Consider the following 17,679-nt stretch of genomic DNA (forward strand, 5'->3'; position numbering starts at 1 on the left):
CCAGAAATGCAAAGGCCTCCGTTTCACTGGTGATGGGAAGGGAAAGGGACAAATGGTATAGCTGTTTGGAGCAAAGAGGGCATCCAGCAGGAAGTGGGAAGGAAGAGGAAGATGCACACAGCATATTTTGTCTACACATTTAAGCAGCCAGATGCTGTAGGGCAATGAATGTGTCTTTAACATCCTTAGATTTCCCCAGACACTTGAAGGATGGCCAGGAAAGGGAGACTTGAAAAACAATAAAGTGTTCCCAGTTTCTGGCACTTCCCTGCCTCAAAGCAATCGGTAGAAGTTGTAGCAGGAGCTTTCTTGGGGCCCAGAAAAAGGGGTCAAGAGAAAGGAACCAGCCCGTTCCTTCTGGGAACAGAGAGAGAGAGTTGTGGATAGTGTCCAAAAGAGCTGGCCAGGAACCATTCATTATTACTTTCAGTAATAAAAATGATTTAACGTTATTAATGTGTCTATAGTCCCAGGTTATGAATAAAAGATATGTGTTTGGTTAGAGATCACCAGATGCCACCTATTGCCTAAGGGCAGTTATTGAAGAAGGAAGGCAAAGCTCCTTGTGAGCTTTTACATTTCTCTCAACCCCAGGAGGCGAAGCAACAGGGATATGGCAAGGTTTTGGCTCTTTCTCTGGAGATGCAAATAAAGGACAGGTGTGTAGTTTACGTGTCAGGGATAGAGATGAAGATTTCCAAATCATGCATTCAACAAATATTTATTGAATACCTACCAGGATCTGGGAGACAATGCCGAACTCAAATCCCTCTGCAAGGCTGTGAGTCTCAGGGATGGAAAACACACATTGATCCAAAAATCACACAGGTTTCCAGTTACAAACTGGGCCAAGTCCAATGAGAGAAAGTATAAGATGCTAAGGGAAGGTAAAATGGGGGCCTGAGGGAGAGCCTTGGGGGCCATGATAAGGATTTGGTACTTGACGGAAGGGGAGCAGGAGCCCTGGAAGGATCAGCCAGGATAATCGCCCTTCTGATTAACTTAAAGTTAATTGATTAGGGACTTTAGTTACATTTGCAAAATTCTGTCACTTTTGTCACATTCTGTTTAGAAGTAAGTCACAGATTTCGCCTGCACTCAAGGGGAGGAGAATTATCCAACAGTGTGACTCTTTGGGAGTCACCTGAGGATATGTCTGCCAGATCAGTGATCCAGTTTGTTCCAAATAACCAATGTATGATGTTACAAAATCATGCATGGGTAAAAGAGCCATTCAAAGTGCAAGATAGACCAGTGGATTTTATTGTAACAAAGTATGAAAAGTTCAACAATAATGTTTCAGATTCCACATTGTAACTAAAGTTAAAGAAATTAGTTGTTGAATTTTAAAGATTTTTTTTTTGAGGAAGATTGAGCCTGTGCTAACATCTGCTGCCATTCTTCCTCTTTTTCTTTTTTCTCCCCAAAGCCCCAGTACATAGTTGTGCATTGTAGTTGTAGGATTGTAGCTCTTTTATATGGGATGCCGCCTCAGCATGGCTTGATGAGCGGTGAGTAGGTTCGCACCCAGAATCCGAACTGGGGAACCCTGGGCCACTGAAGCAGAACATGCAAACTTAACCACTATGCCACTAGGCCGGGCCTGTGTTGAATTTTATATAGTACTAAAGAAGAATGTCCACAATTATCTGAAAAGGCTCAACCACTTATCCTAGAATTAATGGACATCTTTAGAGAAAAGTGACTCAAATACTGGGCTTAATTGTTCATAGTATTTCTTTGAAAATTTTGCCCTGAAAAATTTCACTGTCTTTTAAATCGTCTTTGAAGTGAATTTAAAAAAATTAAAGCTATTAAAATACTTCTCCCTTTTCCAATGACATATCTGTGTAATGCCCAATTTTCCTCATGTACTTCCACCAAAACAACACATCTCAAAAGATTAAATGCAGAAGCAGATAGGAGAATCCAGCTGTCTTCTATGAAACCAGATATTAAAGAAATTTGTAAAAATGTAAAATAATACCACTCTTCTCACTAAATTTTTTGTTTTTGAATATTTATTTTTCATAAGGTTATTTATGCTAATGTGTAATCGGATTATTTTTAATTAAAGTAATAAACAAATATTTAAAAATTGTCTCAGCATCAATTCTGAATACAGTAAATATTGATGGATATAATACATATAAACCAAAGTGTCCTTCTTCAATAATCTTGAAGAGTCTAAAGGGGTCATGAGACCAAAAAATTTGAGAGCTGCTGCACTACATGGGATCAATTTGCTGGTTTTCTTGAGAGGAGAAATCTTCCCGGATAGGAGAGAGGTAAAATTACAATCAGAAAAATAAAGTGGTCTAGTTATGAGTCCACAGGTTGGGATTTTGGAGCCCTCATTTCTATTCTGGGCCCAACGGTTTGACCATGAATAGGTAACTTGGCTACTGTGTACCTCTATTTCTTTCTCCATGACTTGAGGCTCCCTATATCTACCCACAACTCACTCTATCCAGGGGACAGAAACAGAGGCACTTTGGCAGTATTCTGTAGCATTTCTCCGGCTTGAACTTCTCCTCAATATTTTCCTCAAAACAGACCCTACTGTTTCTAGGAGCACCCCACAAATTTCTGGGGGTGAGTTAACAGGGAACACTAGCTTTCACAGCAGAGTCTGGGTCTGCTTCATTTAGTTGCCCCACACACAGAATCTGACTGGTACATGAGCAGAAGCACTGGGCTATGAAGTTTCCATTTCCCAGGCTCTGCTATCTCGACTATTCTAGAGGTCTTGGGAGTCTGTGCAGGGTATGGACCTGGCCTGGTATGATGGAAGAAACTACATCTTGGGAGGCACGCATCCTGGTTCTGGCCACAGCTCTGCTAATGACCAGCCACATGACCACAGGAAAGTTGCTGAACCTTGATATTGGAAAGGGATATCTAAAGGCATCAAAGCTTGTGCTCCAGGCCCAGGCCCTATGAACAGAAGCTTTTTACAACTGCTCAAACCTACTTGAAGAGAAGGAGGTTAAGGACCTGGATTTTGCTGCCAGTCCCCCCAAGCCTCCAAGTGTGTCTTCCTGACCTTCTGCTCCCCACTGTCTGGGACCAAAAGGAAACCCTTTAAACTAGGCTTTAGAGTTGAGCTTTTAGGAAGTCTTAAAGACTGCAGGACTTCCTAAGTAGAGGTCATGCCTTTCACAGGGCTAGGCATGGGCATTGTGCAGCTGAGAGAATAAACGGTTTTTGAAGGAAAGGGGCTATGGAAACCATTTGTTTCTAATTAGGTACAACCAACTTCAAAATGAAAGTTATAATAGGTCAGAGGGGAAATGGAAGAGCACCAAGATAGAAATGAGGCTCCCTGCCCTCTCTACCCCCTACTCTCTAAGAGCTCTGAGAGCAGGGAGCAAACTTGTGATGCCTTTTTTGCCACACACAGCCTCTGCCAGGTCCAGAGCACTGTATTTCATAGGACAACTTTCCTGGTATCTGCTTTATATGCTTATTCCCCTCCATCTTCAGATGGGAAAAAAACACCTACCCACCACCCCTACCAAGTCCTGAGAACATGGAAGCCAAGGATGCCCCATCACCACCTTACTGCACCTCAGGAACTGGCCAAGTTGTGCACTATGACAGTGGGAGGGGTGAGAGATCATTTGGTATAAGTCTTATACCTGCTGTTAACCATTTATCGAGAACCTGTGTTTTCTTTCCCTTTGTGTGTGTGTGTGGGGGGGGCGGTGAACTGCCCAGGCTGCCCATTCTAACTTGCAGTGTCAGAGAACTGACTTGAAAAAGACCTATCTACTGGGTCAGAGTCTACATCATAGAGGGAGGGATAAAGGGGCTGTCAGCACCATATGAGAGTGAGGTGGCCTAAGTAGTGGATAAGTACTGGCAAGGCTCAGTGATGTAGTAGACAGAATAATGCTCCCTCCCTCCAAGATGTCCATGTCTTAAACCCTGGAAACTGTAAATATGTTACCTTACATGGTAAAAGGGATTTTGCTGATATAATTAAGTTAAGGACCTTGAGATGACATCCTGGATTATCCAGGTGGGCCTGATGTAACCACAAGTGTCCTTATAAGAGAGAGGCAGACGTCAGAGTCAGAGTAGGAGCTGTGATGATGGAAGCAGAGTAAGAGAGAGATTAGAAGATGCTATGCTGATGAAGATGAAGGAAGGGGCCACAAACCAAGGAGTGCAGGTGGACTCTAGAAGCTAGAAAAGGCAAGGGAATGGATCCTCCACTAGAGCCTCCAGAAAGAACACAGCCTGGTCAACACCTTGATTTTAGCCCAGTGAGACCCATTTCAGACTCCTGACCTCCAGAACTGTAAGACAATAACTTTGCATTGTTTAAGCCACTCAGTTTGTGGTAATTTGTTATGGCTGTCATAAGAAACTCATACAACTGGTAACTGGACAGCCTGGCTGATGGGAACAAACTGTGGTCTGGACGCTTGAGTGTTGCTGATGGATTTCCAGTGCTAGCAAGGACTGGGAGGAGATGCTAGGCTCAGCATAGAGGATCCAGACTCACCAGGCACTGAGACAGGGTCTATCACTGGAGCTGGCCAGAATAGGGTGGGGACCAGGTCTCCAGAAACAAGTCAAGACTCCAGAGCCTGGGTTCTGTCCAACTTGGGCTTGAATCCAAGTTCTATCACTTATTAGCCATGTGACCTTGGCAACTTATGACACCCCTCTAAACCCCAGTTTCCTCATCTATGAAATGGAAATAATGGTACGTTCTGAGATAGAGGTGTTAGGAGAAACAAATGAGAAAATATTCCGTATGTTTGGCACAGTGCCTGACACACAGACATGCTTAATAAAAGAGTAGCTGGTATTATTGTTATTCCTAGAAGTGGAATGAACAGGCCCAGGCTGACCAGGCTCCCTATCCTTTCCCAGACCAGATACAGGATTAGTCCCAGAATCCATGTGCTGGCAGGGGCAAGTGGGAGGCTCTACAAGCTTGGAGTAACTGGTTGAAGCTCTGGGGACAGCAGACTTGGTAGGTAAACCATCAGCCCTTTCATCAGGAGTCCCACGAGGAAGGAGAGCAGTAGGTTCTGGGGTTCATATTAGGAGCACAGAGTACCCATCTCAATCCCCCAAACATCTACACATATATTTGGTCCTGAGGCTCCTCTACCAAGTTAGGGCATAAAATGGATTTGGAAGGTGGTGGCTGATGTTTCCAAGGTGGTCACAGCAGGTCCAGGAGATACGTGTTCTCCTCCTTATCTGACCCCAGAGTCCAAGGAGGCCTTGTTGCAATGGTCAGCTCCTCCCACGGGAATTTGAAGCAAAACCGTGGTTGCTGGGGCACTTCCATAAACTCTGTTGAGCTGATCATGTAATCTCAGGTTGAATGGCAAAAGTGATAGTGCCAGTTGAAGATTAGATGGAGGAGAGGGATTGGAAGAGAGATTGGCATGCTCTGAATTTCCACTGCAAGTAACTGAAAGCCCACTTCCAGGTGGTCCCAGCCATATGGAAGGTCTGTTATCTCATGTCTCCAGAGGTCCTGAGGTGGGAGCTCTGGGATTGTTAATGCATCGTACCCTTGAGGCCATCAGTGGCCAAGTTCCTTCCATCCTTCTGTTACGCAACCCTCAATGAGCAACCTTTGTCCTTGACCTGTTTCCTTTATGGTGACAAGATGATTGCTGTGGTCCTTTTTAACAGATAGACATGACAATGTCCAACCAATGAAGGAGGAACAGGAACCCTTCCCTCAACACCCCCTGCATGTCTCACATCATAAGAATGGGGACCTACCTTCTAGAGCTGGAGATGATCCCACATTCCCCTGAAACCCACTAGCCTTGTGGAAAAGGGTGGATACTTGGGCAAAATTGGAGTTCTCTGAGGAAGGTGAGAGAACAGATGTTGTTTGGACATCTACCACATCTACTGCACATAGAGAAAAGTAGAAAATACAGAAAATACTTTCCTCTGAATGAAAGTAGGGAAATATGGGGCTGACAGTCTAAGAGGCATAGAAATGTTAATTTGTGTCCCCCCCTCTTTCTTTTTGGTGAGGAAGAGTGGCCCTGAGCTAACATCTGTGCCAATCTTCCTCTATTTTGTATGTGGGATGCCTCCACAGCATGGCTTAATGAGCGGTGTATAGTTCTGCACCCAGGATCTGAACCCGTGAACCCCGGGCCGCCGAAGCAGAACGAGCAAACTTAACCACTATGCCACCGGCCCCCCCCCTTATCTATCTTCATGGAAATAAGATAGGAGCTAGATACAACAGAAGGAAAATTTATGGGAGAAATTCCTTCAGAAGCAGAAGAGAGAACATTGTACACATTATTTCCTACATCAAGGATTTTTAAGGCTGCATGAGGAATTGCCACAGTATCTTATGACATGGCTTTCTCAGTGCTGTCTGTGCAGCAGAATTGCCCTGGGAGATTTTTCAAAGTACACTTCTATGGGTGAGCCCAGCCCTGGAGATTCTGACTTGGCAGCACTGGAGTGGGCCCAGGGATCTGCATTTTTTATTAAGGCTCCCCAGCTAACCCTGAAGCACAAGGGTTGTTGAGGAGCACTATGTCACTCCTTACAAAACCTGATGAGTCTGAATATGGAGGAAGCTCTTGTTCTCCTTTATGCTGTTCAGCACTATTTAGGCACTCTTAACATTAAAATGACTTTGCAAGTTCTTAAATACTGGCGTCAGTTCCATTTTCTCCCAGCTCTGACCTGCAGCTCAACACGTGTACTTCTTTGGTAAAGTCCTTCAAGTATAGCTCTTGGATTCTGACAACTGAAATCTAGCAGGAGGCCAAGGGGAAACACAAAGTCAGAATGAAAAGCAGAACCACAACTGATAAAGTGTTAAATTGACATTGGGATATAGACAAGACTGACTGCCTTGGACATCAAGTAAAAGAGGGACCTGACTTGTGTGAGGGATTCACAGAATAATTTACTCAAAAGGTATTTTCAAAAGAATACATGTGGAATTTGACTTGTATGTATTTAACTTGATAAGAATAAATCTGGAATACAAGAAAAAGTTGGTACACCTATTTGACTATTATTTAGATAAGGAAGAAAGACAAGAGCAACAACTTGTATTACAACCCCCAACCCCTAATTTGCCACCCTAATATTGACTGATTTGAAACTTTACCATGTGACCAAGTTTCCATGTACTAAAAAATATATATGTAAACAGTATGTAACTTCATAACATTTGAAAAGTCTTAGACTGGATGACCCCAAATAACCTTCCAACCCCATAGCTCTCTCTCCTTCTCCCTCTTTTTCTCTCTCGTTCCAGAATTCTCAGTGTTCCTTACTGACCTTTTTCACATTGCACAACTCTACCCACTGTCAGCATGACTCCATCTGTCCCAGCCTAGACATCCTCAATCCTCAAGTGGCAGTCATTGTGGGACTTTTCTAGGGACTCAGAAGTACAAACACATAATAACATATAAGACCATCATGCCCTGAAAACTACCAACTGCTTTTTATATAAAGGTTCAAACAATAATTTAATACTCAACATTTACATTTAAACCCATCTTTGATTTCAAAGCTCCAACAAGAAATTAACATTCAATCCACTCTAATTTACAGAGGAGAGAGAGATATTTCCAATGGTGTCTTACCCACACAGTACCCAACACAATCATAGGCAAAGAGAAGGACCCCAACATTTCCTACAACCACATCTCAGGGTGGGAAGGGATGTTAAAGGTTAATCTGCAGCAATCCCCACATCCAATGGCCCCATTGAGCATTTCCATTTATTCATAGTCTCTCTCTCCAGTGTGAATACTCTGGTGCTGAATAAAGGCTGAGGATTCAGTGAAGGAATTATAATATACATAGGACTTTTCTCTAGTATGAATTTTCTGATGATGCATAAGGGATGCACTCTGGCTGAAGGCTTTCTCACATTCCTTACATTTATAGGGTTTCTCTCCAGTGTGTGTTCTCAGATGTTTTGTGAGGTGTGAGCTCTGGCTGAAGGCTTTCCCACATTCTTTACATTTGTGGGGTTTCTCTCCAGTGTGAATTCCCTGATGTTCACTAAGGTGTGCACTTCTGCAAAAGGATTTTCCACATTCTGTGCATTCATAGGGCTTCCCCTTCCATGTGTGTCCTTTGATGCTGAATAAGCCACTAAAGGCCACTGAGGGGCCACTAAAGCCTTTTCCACATTCATTACATCTATAGGGTTTCTCTTCAGTGTGAACAAAGAGGTGTCTAGAAAGGGACGAGGTATCAGCAAAGGCCTTCCCACATTCATTGCATTTATAGAGTCTCTCTCCAGTGTGAATCCTGCGATGCTGGGTCAAGTGTGTGTTGTGGCTGAAGGTCTTCTCACACTCACAGCACTCATAAGGCTTCTCCCCAGTGTGGATGCATGTGTTCTGGGTCAGGTGTGTGCTCTTGTTGAAAGCCTTCCTGCACTCACCACACTCATAGGGCTTCTCCTCCTGTGTGAGTCTTCAGGTTCTGGTTAAGAGATGAGCGCTTGCTGGAGGCCTTCCCACACTCAGCGATATGGACAGCTATACGGCTTCTCTCCACAGTGAGTCCTCAGGTGCTTGGTGAGGGAGGACCTCTTGATGAAGGCCTTCCCACAGATGTTGCATTCATAGGGTTTCTCTCCAGTGTGGATCCGCTGGTGGTCAATAAGAAATGAGCTCCGAGTAAATGCTTTCCCACATTCATTGCACTCATACAGCTTCTCTCCAGTGTGAATTTGAAGGTGTTCAGTCAGGTGTATGCCACGGCTGAAGGCTTTTCCACATCGGAAGGGCTTCTCTCCAGTACGAGCTGCCTGATGGTAAATGAGAGATGAGCTCTGGCTGAAGGCTTTCTCACACTTGCTACATTTAAAGGGTTTCTCTCCTGTATGAAATCTCAGGTGTTTTATCAGAGATGAGCTCTGGCTGAAGGCTTTCACACACTCTTGGCATGCATAAGGTTTCTCTCCGGCATGAATTTTCTTATGCTGAACAAGCCCTGAAAGGCCGTTGAAGCCTTTCCCACAGTCAGGACATTTATAGGGCTTCTCTCCTGTGTGAATCAATATGTGACAAGTGAGGGAGGAGGCATCTTTAAAGGCCTTCCCACACTCATGGCACTCATAGGGTTTTTCCCCAGCATGGATGCATGCATGCTGGGTCAGGTTCATGCTCTTGTTGAAGGCCTTCCTGCACTCACTGCATTGATAGAGCTTCTCCCCTGTGTGGATTCTCTGGTGGTCAATGAGTGATGAGCTCTGGTGAAAGCTTTCTTACACTCACTACATTTAAAGGGTTTCTCTCCTGTGTGAGATCTCTGATGCTTTGGAAGGGATGAGCTCTGGCTGAAGGCTTTCCCACAGTCTTTACATATAAAGAGTTTTTCTCCAGTGTGAATTCCCTGATGCCCAATGAAGATGGAATGGTCACAGAAGGACTTCCCACATTCACTACATTGCCAAGATTTCTTTTCCTCACAGAAGCGCTGCTGAGTAATCAGGTCTAAATTTGACACCAGGTTCCCTACGTGTGTGTCACATGTAAAGAGATTCTCTCCTGTAGAATTCCCTGTTGTGAAACAAGGATTGACTGCAGACTGAAGCTTCCCTTAAAAGCACTGCATTCATAGGCAGCACTCTCTCTGGAGTTTCTCTTGTGCAATATTGCTACTTGTCCTGAATGTCTCTCTAAGTGGCTCTCACATCCCCAAGTCTCACACAACATAGAGTCCCAGGGTCCATTCCTTGTCAGTTCCCTGGAGTGAGTCTTCTTCAGAAATGTCCTGCTGGGGAGTTGATTCCTTAGTCTCAGGTCTGGTTCTCCAATCTGAAAGAAAATACAAAAGTGGGGGTTGGGCCAGGGCCATGTGATGGAAAACAGTGCCTCTGAGGCACACATGGTGTCAACAATTCTCAGAGTCAGCTCTGTAATTTCAAGAGGGGATTAGAATAGAGGTAGACAGGCAGGCAACACAACAGGTAACACAAGTGGTGCATGAGAAATGAACAACAAGGAGAATGTTATGGTCTGAATGTTTGTATCCCCCCAAAATTCATATGTAGAAACCTAATCCCCAAAGTGATGGTATTAGGAGGTAGGGCTTCTGGGAGGTGATTAGGTCATGAGGGTAGAGCCCTCATGAGTAGGATTAGTGCCTTTATAAAAGAGTCCCAAAAGAGCTAGCTTGCTCCTTCTACCATATGAGGACACAGCCAAAGTCAGCCGTCTGCAACTCAGAAGATGGCCTTTACCAGAACTCAACCGAGCTTGCAGCCTGATCTTGGACTTCCAGCCTCTAGAACTTTAAGAAATAAATTTCTGTTGTTTATAAGCCACCCAGTCTATGGTATTTTGTTATAGCAGCCCAAATAGACTGAAACAGAGAACCTGGCTAGGCCAGAGGGCAACTGGTAAAGAAAGCCATGGGAAAGGCTGTAAAGAAGGGCTGAAGATAGTGAGGAACAACATAAGATGATCTCAGAACTCAGCCTTGGAGGACCAGGAGATATGACCGTGCACGGCAGTGTCCCTTCTGCATTGTTATCTCTAATTGCTTTGATCATCTAATGGCCTCTTAGCTGGTCTCCTTCCTTCCAGTCTCTCCCTATCTCAATAAATCTTGCATATTGTCAGGTAGGAAACTAAAAACTCAGGGGTACAGGTAGTATTTTCATCTCTTATTCTAGTTGATAGTTATCTTTGTCTGAAAAGGGAGTACACAGGAAGCAGAAAGATGCTGTGACTTTGCTGATAAAATTTTTGGAACATGCTTTATAATACTAGGATGGACATCTGTTGGCAAAGGACAGAAAGCTTATCTGGGAATGACATTTAAAATGTGTTTTACAGGAGATTCATCAAACTGATAAAGAATTTAATTTTGAAGGGATTCAAGAAGAAAAACATAATCATTGGTAAAACCAAATACTATGGTGAACAAGATATGTGACTTGGAGAAATACTGTCCAGTTATTTTCAAGTGACAAGATAGGAGTAGCATCTCAAGATCCATCTGAAGTCTTCAGCCGCCTATGTATAATACATAAAGTAAAGGGGACAAAGACAATTAAACTGAAATTGTTTACGTGAATAAGGTTTAACATCAACTGAGATTTGCTCAGGGAGATTCATTAATAGAAGTGAGACCTTGGGGATGTGAAAGTGATGGAAATATCAGAAAAAAGTAACTAACTTAACTTTGAATTAGTAATAGTGGGAAAAGATGACAAAGTTTGTGACTTTATATAGTCAAGCCATCCTACCTTCCTCTGCCATAAACCTTCCCTGATGCTACCCCACTCCCTCCAATTGAAAGTGATCTTTGCCTCTTATAAACTCTCAAACCCCTTTGTAACTCTCTTATGAGATTCATCACTGCCTACCTTACATTATATTATCCTGGAGGACAGAAGCTATATTACATTCACACCAGTTATTCCACAATACCTAGAATATAATAAATCTTTGAATGAAAATGTTCTGAGAAAATGGTTGTGACTCCATAGTTAACAAGTCTAGAAGAGAATCGGCCACATGAAGGATGGGAGAGTCTACTCTACACTGGGAGAATTCTGATTCTATAGCTATGAATACTCAAGTAAAAAAGTGGGGTGTGCACCTAGGGAATCAGTTTGGCTGAGCTAGGGGCATTCTTATGAGCAATGCTACGACAAAGACATAAGCAAAAGAAGAAAGAATGGTACACTTATAATGTCAAATAGTGGCATGTGGCTCATTTTCTCTTCCTTGGCCACCAGAACATTACTCACTCTTGGTTTTCCTCCCACTCCCTAACAGCTCCTTCAGTCTCCTTTGCTGGTTTTTCCTAATATCCCCAAAGCAGAGTCCTTAGACCCACCTACACTTCCTCTCACTCTCTGGGTGATTACGCCCTGTGTCATGGATTTATATACACAAATACGTACACTGACTTCTCCCAACTTTATATCTCCATTCCACCTGAGCAACAGACTCATATACAACTGCAAGCTTGGCGTTTCCACTTGAGTGTATGATAGACATCTTAAACTTAACAAATCAAAACCTATTTTGTCCCCCAAACCTGTTCCTCCCACATCTTCCCCATCTCAGTTTTGTCAATTCTATCTTTCCAGTTGCTCAGACCAAAAACTTTAAGGTCATCCTTGACTCATTATCTCACACCCCATCACCTGATCTATCAGTGAATCCTGTCAGCTCTATCTTCAGAATATCTTCAGAATCTGACCACCCCTTACCCCCTCCATGACCACTCCGCCTTGTCCAAGTCACCATCACCTTTCTCCTGGATTATTGCAAGAGAATCCAGACTGGTGGCCCTGGTTCTGTTTTACTCCTCAACACACCCTCCTCACAATAGCTTAAGGGAAGGGATTCTCTTAAAACATTATGGCAGATTGTGTCACTCATCTGCTCAAAACACTCCAGGGGCTTCCCCTCTGGCTATGAGTTAAATGCTGTACTCATTTGCTGAGTCAAATGAGGCCTTTACAATGCTGTAGAAGGCTCACTACATCATGGCCCCTGGGAAGCTCTTGAACTCACCTCCTCCCACTCTCACCTACACTCCCTCTACTTCAGTCTCACTGGCCTCGTTGCTTTTGCTGTAACATATCACACGCCCTCTTTCTTCCGGGCCTTTTTCTGGAACCCTCTGTAATATAGTTGTTGGGTTTTCTTTTCCCCCAAAATGCTATCTTGATTCGGTTTTGAGACCTTGGCTAGAGGCCAGTCAGTTCCCTTTCTTGACCAGCCTATTAAGTCTGCACTCCAACTACTTCCCTTATCATGCTTTGACACTCCGGGCCACTATGCACCTGCCCTAATCATCCTGCAGCCAGGTACCAGATAACTAGGGGCAGCCCCTATGCTCTGGAACCCAGGAAATTATTCAAATTAGCCAATCCACAGGATCTCATAAAACCTAGCTAACTGCACCCTGCTTGCCATACGTAGCTGCTCCTAAAGCTCTAGCTTGCTGTTACCCTGTCCCCAGCTATAAGCCCCTGTATGGTCTGCCTGACAGCCTTCTCTCATTTGGTGCTGTAACAAAGAGTTCTGCCTTTCATCTATCTGAGTGTCCCACCATCAAAAGAATCTTTAAATCTTATAAAACACTTTCTTCCCTCAGAAAGGTTCACAGCTTGCTGTCTTAATCCCTTCAGGTCATTGCTAACTGGCACTTCACACTGAGGCTTTCCCTGACTGCCTATGGAAAACTGCAGCCCCCAGGCCTGGCACTCCGTATCCCCTCCCTCCTTTATGTTTCTTTCACCACTTGCCAGGCCTCACATGTTTATTGTGTCAATTGTTCACTCCCATTGGGATAGCATCTCTATGAGGACAGAGGTTTTTGCCCCGTAGTAGGTGTTCAATAAATACTTGTTGAATAAATGAGTGTGTGATTGAATGAAATGGTAAGAGTAAACTAGAGAAATAGTGGGGATACTTAACTCTCAAATGAACTATGACTGACAAAAACAAAACAAAAACAGCCATAAAATTTCCTAACAAAACAAACTCCCAAGGACTTTTTAACCTATATGTGAAACAAGTCATCCAAGCCCCTCTAGTAAAAGGTACCTGTGGTTCACACAGTAGTGCTCATCAAATATTGTCTTTGCTCCTCTATGTTTCCCAGTCCCTACCCTTGCTGTCTTGATCTCATGAAGTTAGGAAGAGCCATGTGATTAGTGCTGGCATGCGGGCTGTAAATTGGAATGATGTGTGTGTTTCTAAACCAAAGCATTTAATACCTAGTGTACTTTGTTCTTTGAGTATGAGGAGATCATGTGTTCTAGAGGATTAAGCAACAAAGTGGGGATTCTCCATTAGAGTGGGTCCTTGAATGACTCTATGGAGCCAAGGCACCTGCTGACCTGTGATGATCATGCAGCATGGGCAAAAAAGTAAGGTTTTGTCATGATAAGCCACTGGGATTGGAGGCTGTCAGTTTTGCAGCATAGCCTGTCCTACTCTGACCAATCCCCATAGTCTGTAATGTTGGGCATCTGGTCTCACAGGGCTAGTGATTTCTATGTTCATTATAGCTTTGAATATCTATTGGTGACATCGTTTGTATGGTTAATAGACAATGGAAATTGTTTCTTAGTTCAGGATGGCTTCCTTTTCTTCTCTCAAGGGGCAATATGCATGGTGGTTAACAGTCCAGGCTCTGGCACAAGACTGCCTGGGCTTCTGTTCTAGCTTCTCCATTTATAGTTTTCACTCTCTCGCCTCCTTACCTCACCTGAATAATGAGAATCATACTGGGATCTAGGTTCATGGGGATTAAGAGTTAAAACATGTACCTTGTACAAAGATGTGAGACAAATGTTCTCCTGGATCTGATACTCATTGTCACTTATAGATCATTCTCCTCCCCTCCTCACTAAAAACACCAAACTTTGACTATCATGTCATCAGACTCTGCTAGCTTCTACCCTTCCTTGCTGCAATCATTGACTGACTCCAGGTCAGTCCTCCTCTTTCCCTGCAGACTGTAGCTCCTGGATGAATGTTCATTCTCCTCTTCAAGCCATGAAGGGGAATGGCTGTCCCCTCTTCTCTACCTGCTGTTTATCTTTCCTCTTCAGGTCCCCTTCCTCTCCTGACCCTGAAGTGTTACAGCTCCCAAGTTTCCTTTCTCTGCCCTGTGTTCACTTCAGTCTATACTTTCCCTGAATAATCACTTCCTGGCTTCAACTACACCTAATGATGTCTTCCAAATCTTTACCTCTAGCTTCTACCACTCTCCCAAGCTTTAGATGGAAATTTCTAGGACTACTGAAAATTTCATGGGCATCTCATTTTCAGTGTCTCCAAATTTAACCATTAGACATTATTTCCTTCACTACATTGGAATCTCTTCCAAAAAAGTAAACATCCTAACTCTGCCTCTCCTCTGCATGCTTCACAACTGTGCATCTCCATTGCTGGCATTGCTTCAAATTTAATTTAACCCAACAAATATGTATCAAGCATCCACTACAGTGTCACACTCCATCCAATTCAGTCCCAAACCTGTACTGGCTGCCTCTTGTATACCTGACCAAGGAGAAACAAAAATGAAAAATAAATAGCCCTGCTCCATCTAATGTATGTGTGTGTTTGTGTATGTCAGGGAGGGAGGAGATATGTAGCCAAGTAACTATAGTACAGTGCCAAGTTAGGTACTCTGAAAAACATGAGGGGCTGAATCTACTTGGGAGAGATCAGTAGATCAAAGAAAGCTTCACAGAGGAAGTGACATTTGAATTGGGCCTAGAAGGGTGGATAGGGGTATGTGTAAGTGTGTATGTGAGTATGAATATGTGTGAGAATGTTTTATGTGAGAGAATGAATACGAGTGTATGTGAAAGAAAGAGGTGTTTGTGAGCGTGCCTGAGAGAATATGTGTGCATGAGTATTATGCATGTGTGTGTGAGTGCATGTATGTAAGGGCGCATTATATGTGAATGTATGCACTATGTGTATATGTGCAGGCATATGTATGCAAATAAGAGTGTGAGTGTGTGTGTGAGAGAATGCATATCAGTGGTGTGAGTGCATGTATATGAGGGCATGTGTGTGAGAGTGCATGTGGGTGGGTGTTTATGGGCAGGCATATATGCATGTGAGTAAGTATGTGTGAGTAAATGTATAAGAATGTTTGCAAAAATATGCATGTGAAAATATGTGTTATAGACAACGTGTGTGTGAATGTGTGAGAATGTGCGTGAGAATATATGTAGAGTGTATGTGAGAGAACGTGTGCGTGTGTGCCTGTGCACACATATGCATGCACTTGTGTTGGGGTTTGGGGCAGGGCAGAAGGGGAATTTCAAACAGACAGGAGCCTGAGTGAGGGCAGAGCCAGGCATGGGTGGAATTGCTAATGGTCATCTTGGATTCTTTCTTTTCTTTATTTGCCTTTGCCAACCGCGCACCAGTCTCACCGCAGGCCCCTCCTCTGCAGTCCCAATGCCACAGGTCAGGCCCTGCTCATTTTTCACTACTGCAAAATGGTTTAGGCAACTGGCTTCCCTGCTTCTACACTCTCCTCTAGATATCAAGCCACTAAGGCTTTTCATTTCAAATCTATGGGGAACTTTTTCTAAAACACAATAAGGATGTTGCAGTAATGTCAGACTGCCATAAAAGTTTCCAAATGCTTACTCTCTGTTTCTGTATTTATCTTGCCATGGACTGGTAACAAAGAGTATGTAGACTGATAGTAGTCTGGGGAACTCTCTTTGAGTAGGGCTCTTCTAGATGCCAGGACAGAACTTAGCCAAGACTGGTTGCTCTGAGGTAAAATAAAGAAGACGACAAAGTAAAATAAAGAGAGCGAGTAACTAGTAAAGTAGAGTGAGTACAGTATTTTGACTGCTTACCAGCCAAGAAGAAATGGAGAGTGTCAAACTAGTAGAAAGAACAGAACAAACTGGAAGGCATGGGTTTTCGGTGACGTAGTGTATTGTTTTTCTTTTGAACATTTGTTCTGTCCGTTGTTCAGCTTAGAATTGCATAATTTATTTAGAGTTAAAAGTGAACAATCTTAGGGGAGGCTGAATGAAGAATATATGGGAACTCTCTATACTATCTTTGCAATGGTTCTATAAACCTAAAATTATTTCAAAACAAAAAGTTTTTTGAAGGATGTTCAGAAGCTATTTTAGTCAATAAAAATAAATAAATTTATGTAATTAGTGCAACAGTGTATTTCTGGGATCCATCATTTTTCATTCTCAATGTTGACTAAACCTAAAATTATATTTTCTTTTGATTTATCCCCCTCATCAAATGGAGGGTAACGACACTGATCTCAGAGGAGCTCATATATGCAGTCATTTGGTGGTCAGCACACATTACAGTTTGCCCGGCACAGCCCTGGTTTACTCTGGTTGTCCTGGAGTCCCACCTGGTTTAGCCTTCTAGCACTCTCCAAAGTTTCCTGGTTTGGACAATAAATTGTATAGTTACTCTTTGTAGAGCTATCACATAGAAGGTAGTCAATAAATGTTTGAAAAAATATAAGATTCCCATGACACATATCAGTGGGTGTATAGCCAGTTAGGCTGGGAAAAAGCCACTTAGCAGACAAACTATTCTCATTCCCAGAGCCCACAACATCTTGGGCAAGAGGTTCTGAAGATCTGCTCTGTGGGCTGGCACGTTCCCACTGTCATCAGCACCTCCTCTGCGACCACTGTCTAACAGAGGGGAGCTCACTGGCTGAGTTGTTCTTCATGGCCAGCTGTCTCCCAACCACTCTTCTTGTGTATGATGATAAATTCCCAGCTCCTTGTAAATACATCGGACTCTCCCATTCCCTTCCCCTCTCAGTTGCAAACATCTTCTAAAACCTGCCCTTGTCACCCCCCACTCCCATTTATAGAAGGTTATAGGCTCTGGCTCCCTGTCTTTCTCTCTACCTCTATGTCTGTTGTTACTTTTGGCAATTTCATTCTCCACGTGGATTCCCATTCCCCACCTGACCTCTCAGTGCCCTGACCATCTCAGTTAATCTCCTGAAGCCCACCTCAGCCACTCATTCCCAAGGTCACACCCTTGTCATCACCTCGTTACCACCAATAACAGCAGCGCCTCCTAATCCTCAGTTTTAAGCATTCCATTCTCTGATCACTGCCTCCTGCCTTTTAGCTTGTTAACACTGGTGTCACCAGTCCAACAATCCTTTAGCCCCTAGGTTCCCCAA

General features: G+C 43.4%; 1 protein-coding gene across 1 annotated transcript in view; it reads right to left on the reverse strand.

Annotated features, from left to right (window-relative positions):
• Positions 1–8,391: 8,391 nt before the first annotated feature.
• LOC101406515 (uncharacterized) overlaps positions 8,392–17,679 on the reverse strand; it is a 64,566-nt gene continuing 55,278 nt past the window's right edge. The window contains 2 exon segments of the mRNA XM_014797651.2: positions 8,392–9,243; positions 9,246–9,548. Coding sequence (XP_014653137.2) covers positions 8,507–9,243; positions 9,246–9,548 — 1,040 coding nt within the window. The 3' untranslated portion in view covers positions 8,392–8,506.

The sequence above is a fragment of the Ceratotherium simum genome, chromosome X (assembly GCF_057802395.1).
Source record: "Ceratotherium simum simum isolate JZ-2026a chromosome X, ASM5780239v1, whole genome shotgun sequence".
In the NCBI taxonomy this organism is placed as follows: Eukaryota; Metazoa; Chordata; class Mammalia; order Perissodactyla; family Rhinocerotidae; genus Ceratotherium; species Ceratotherium simum.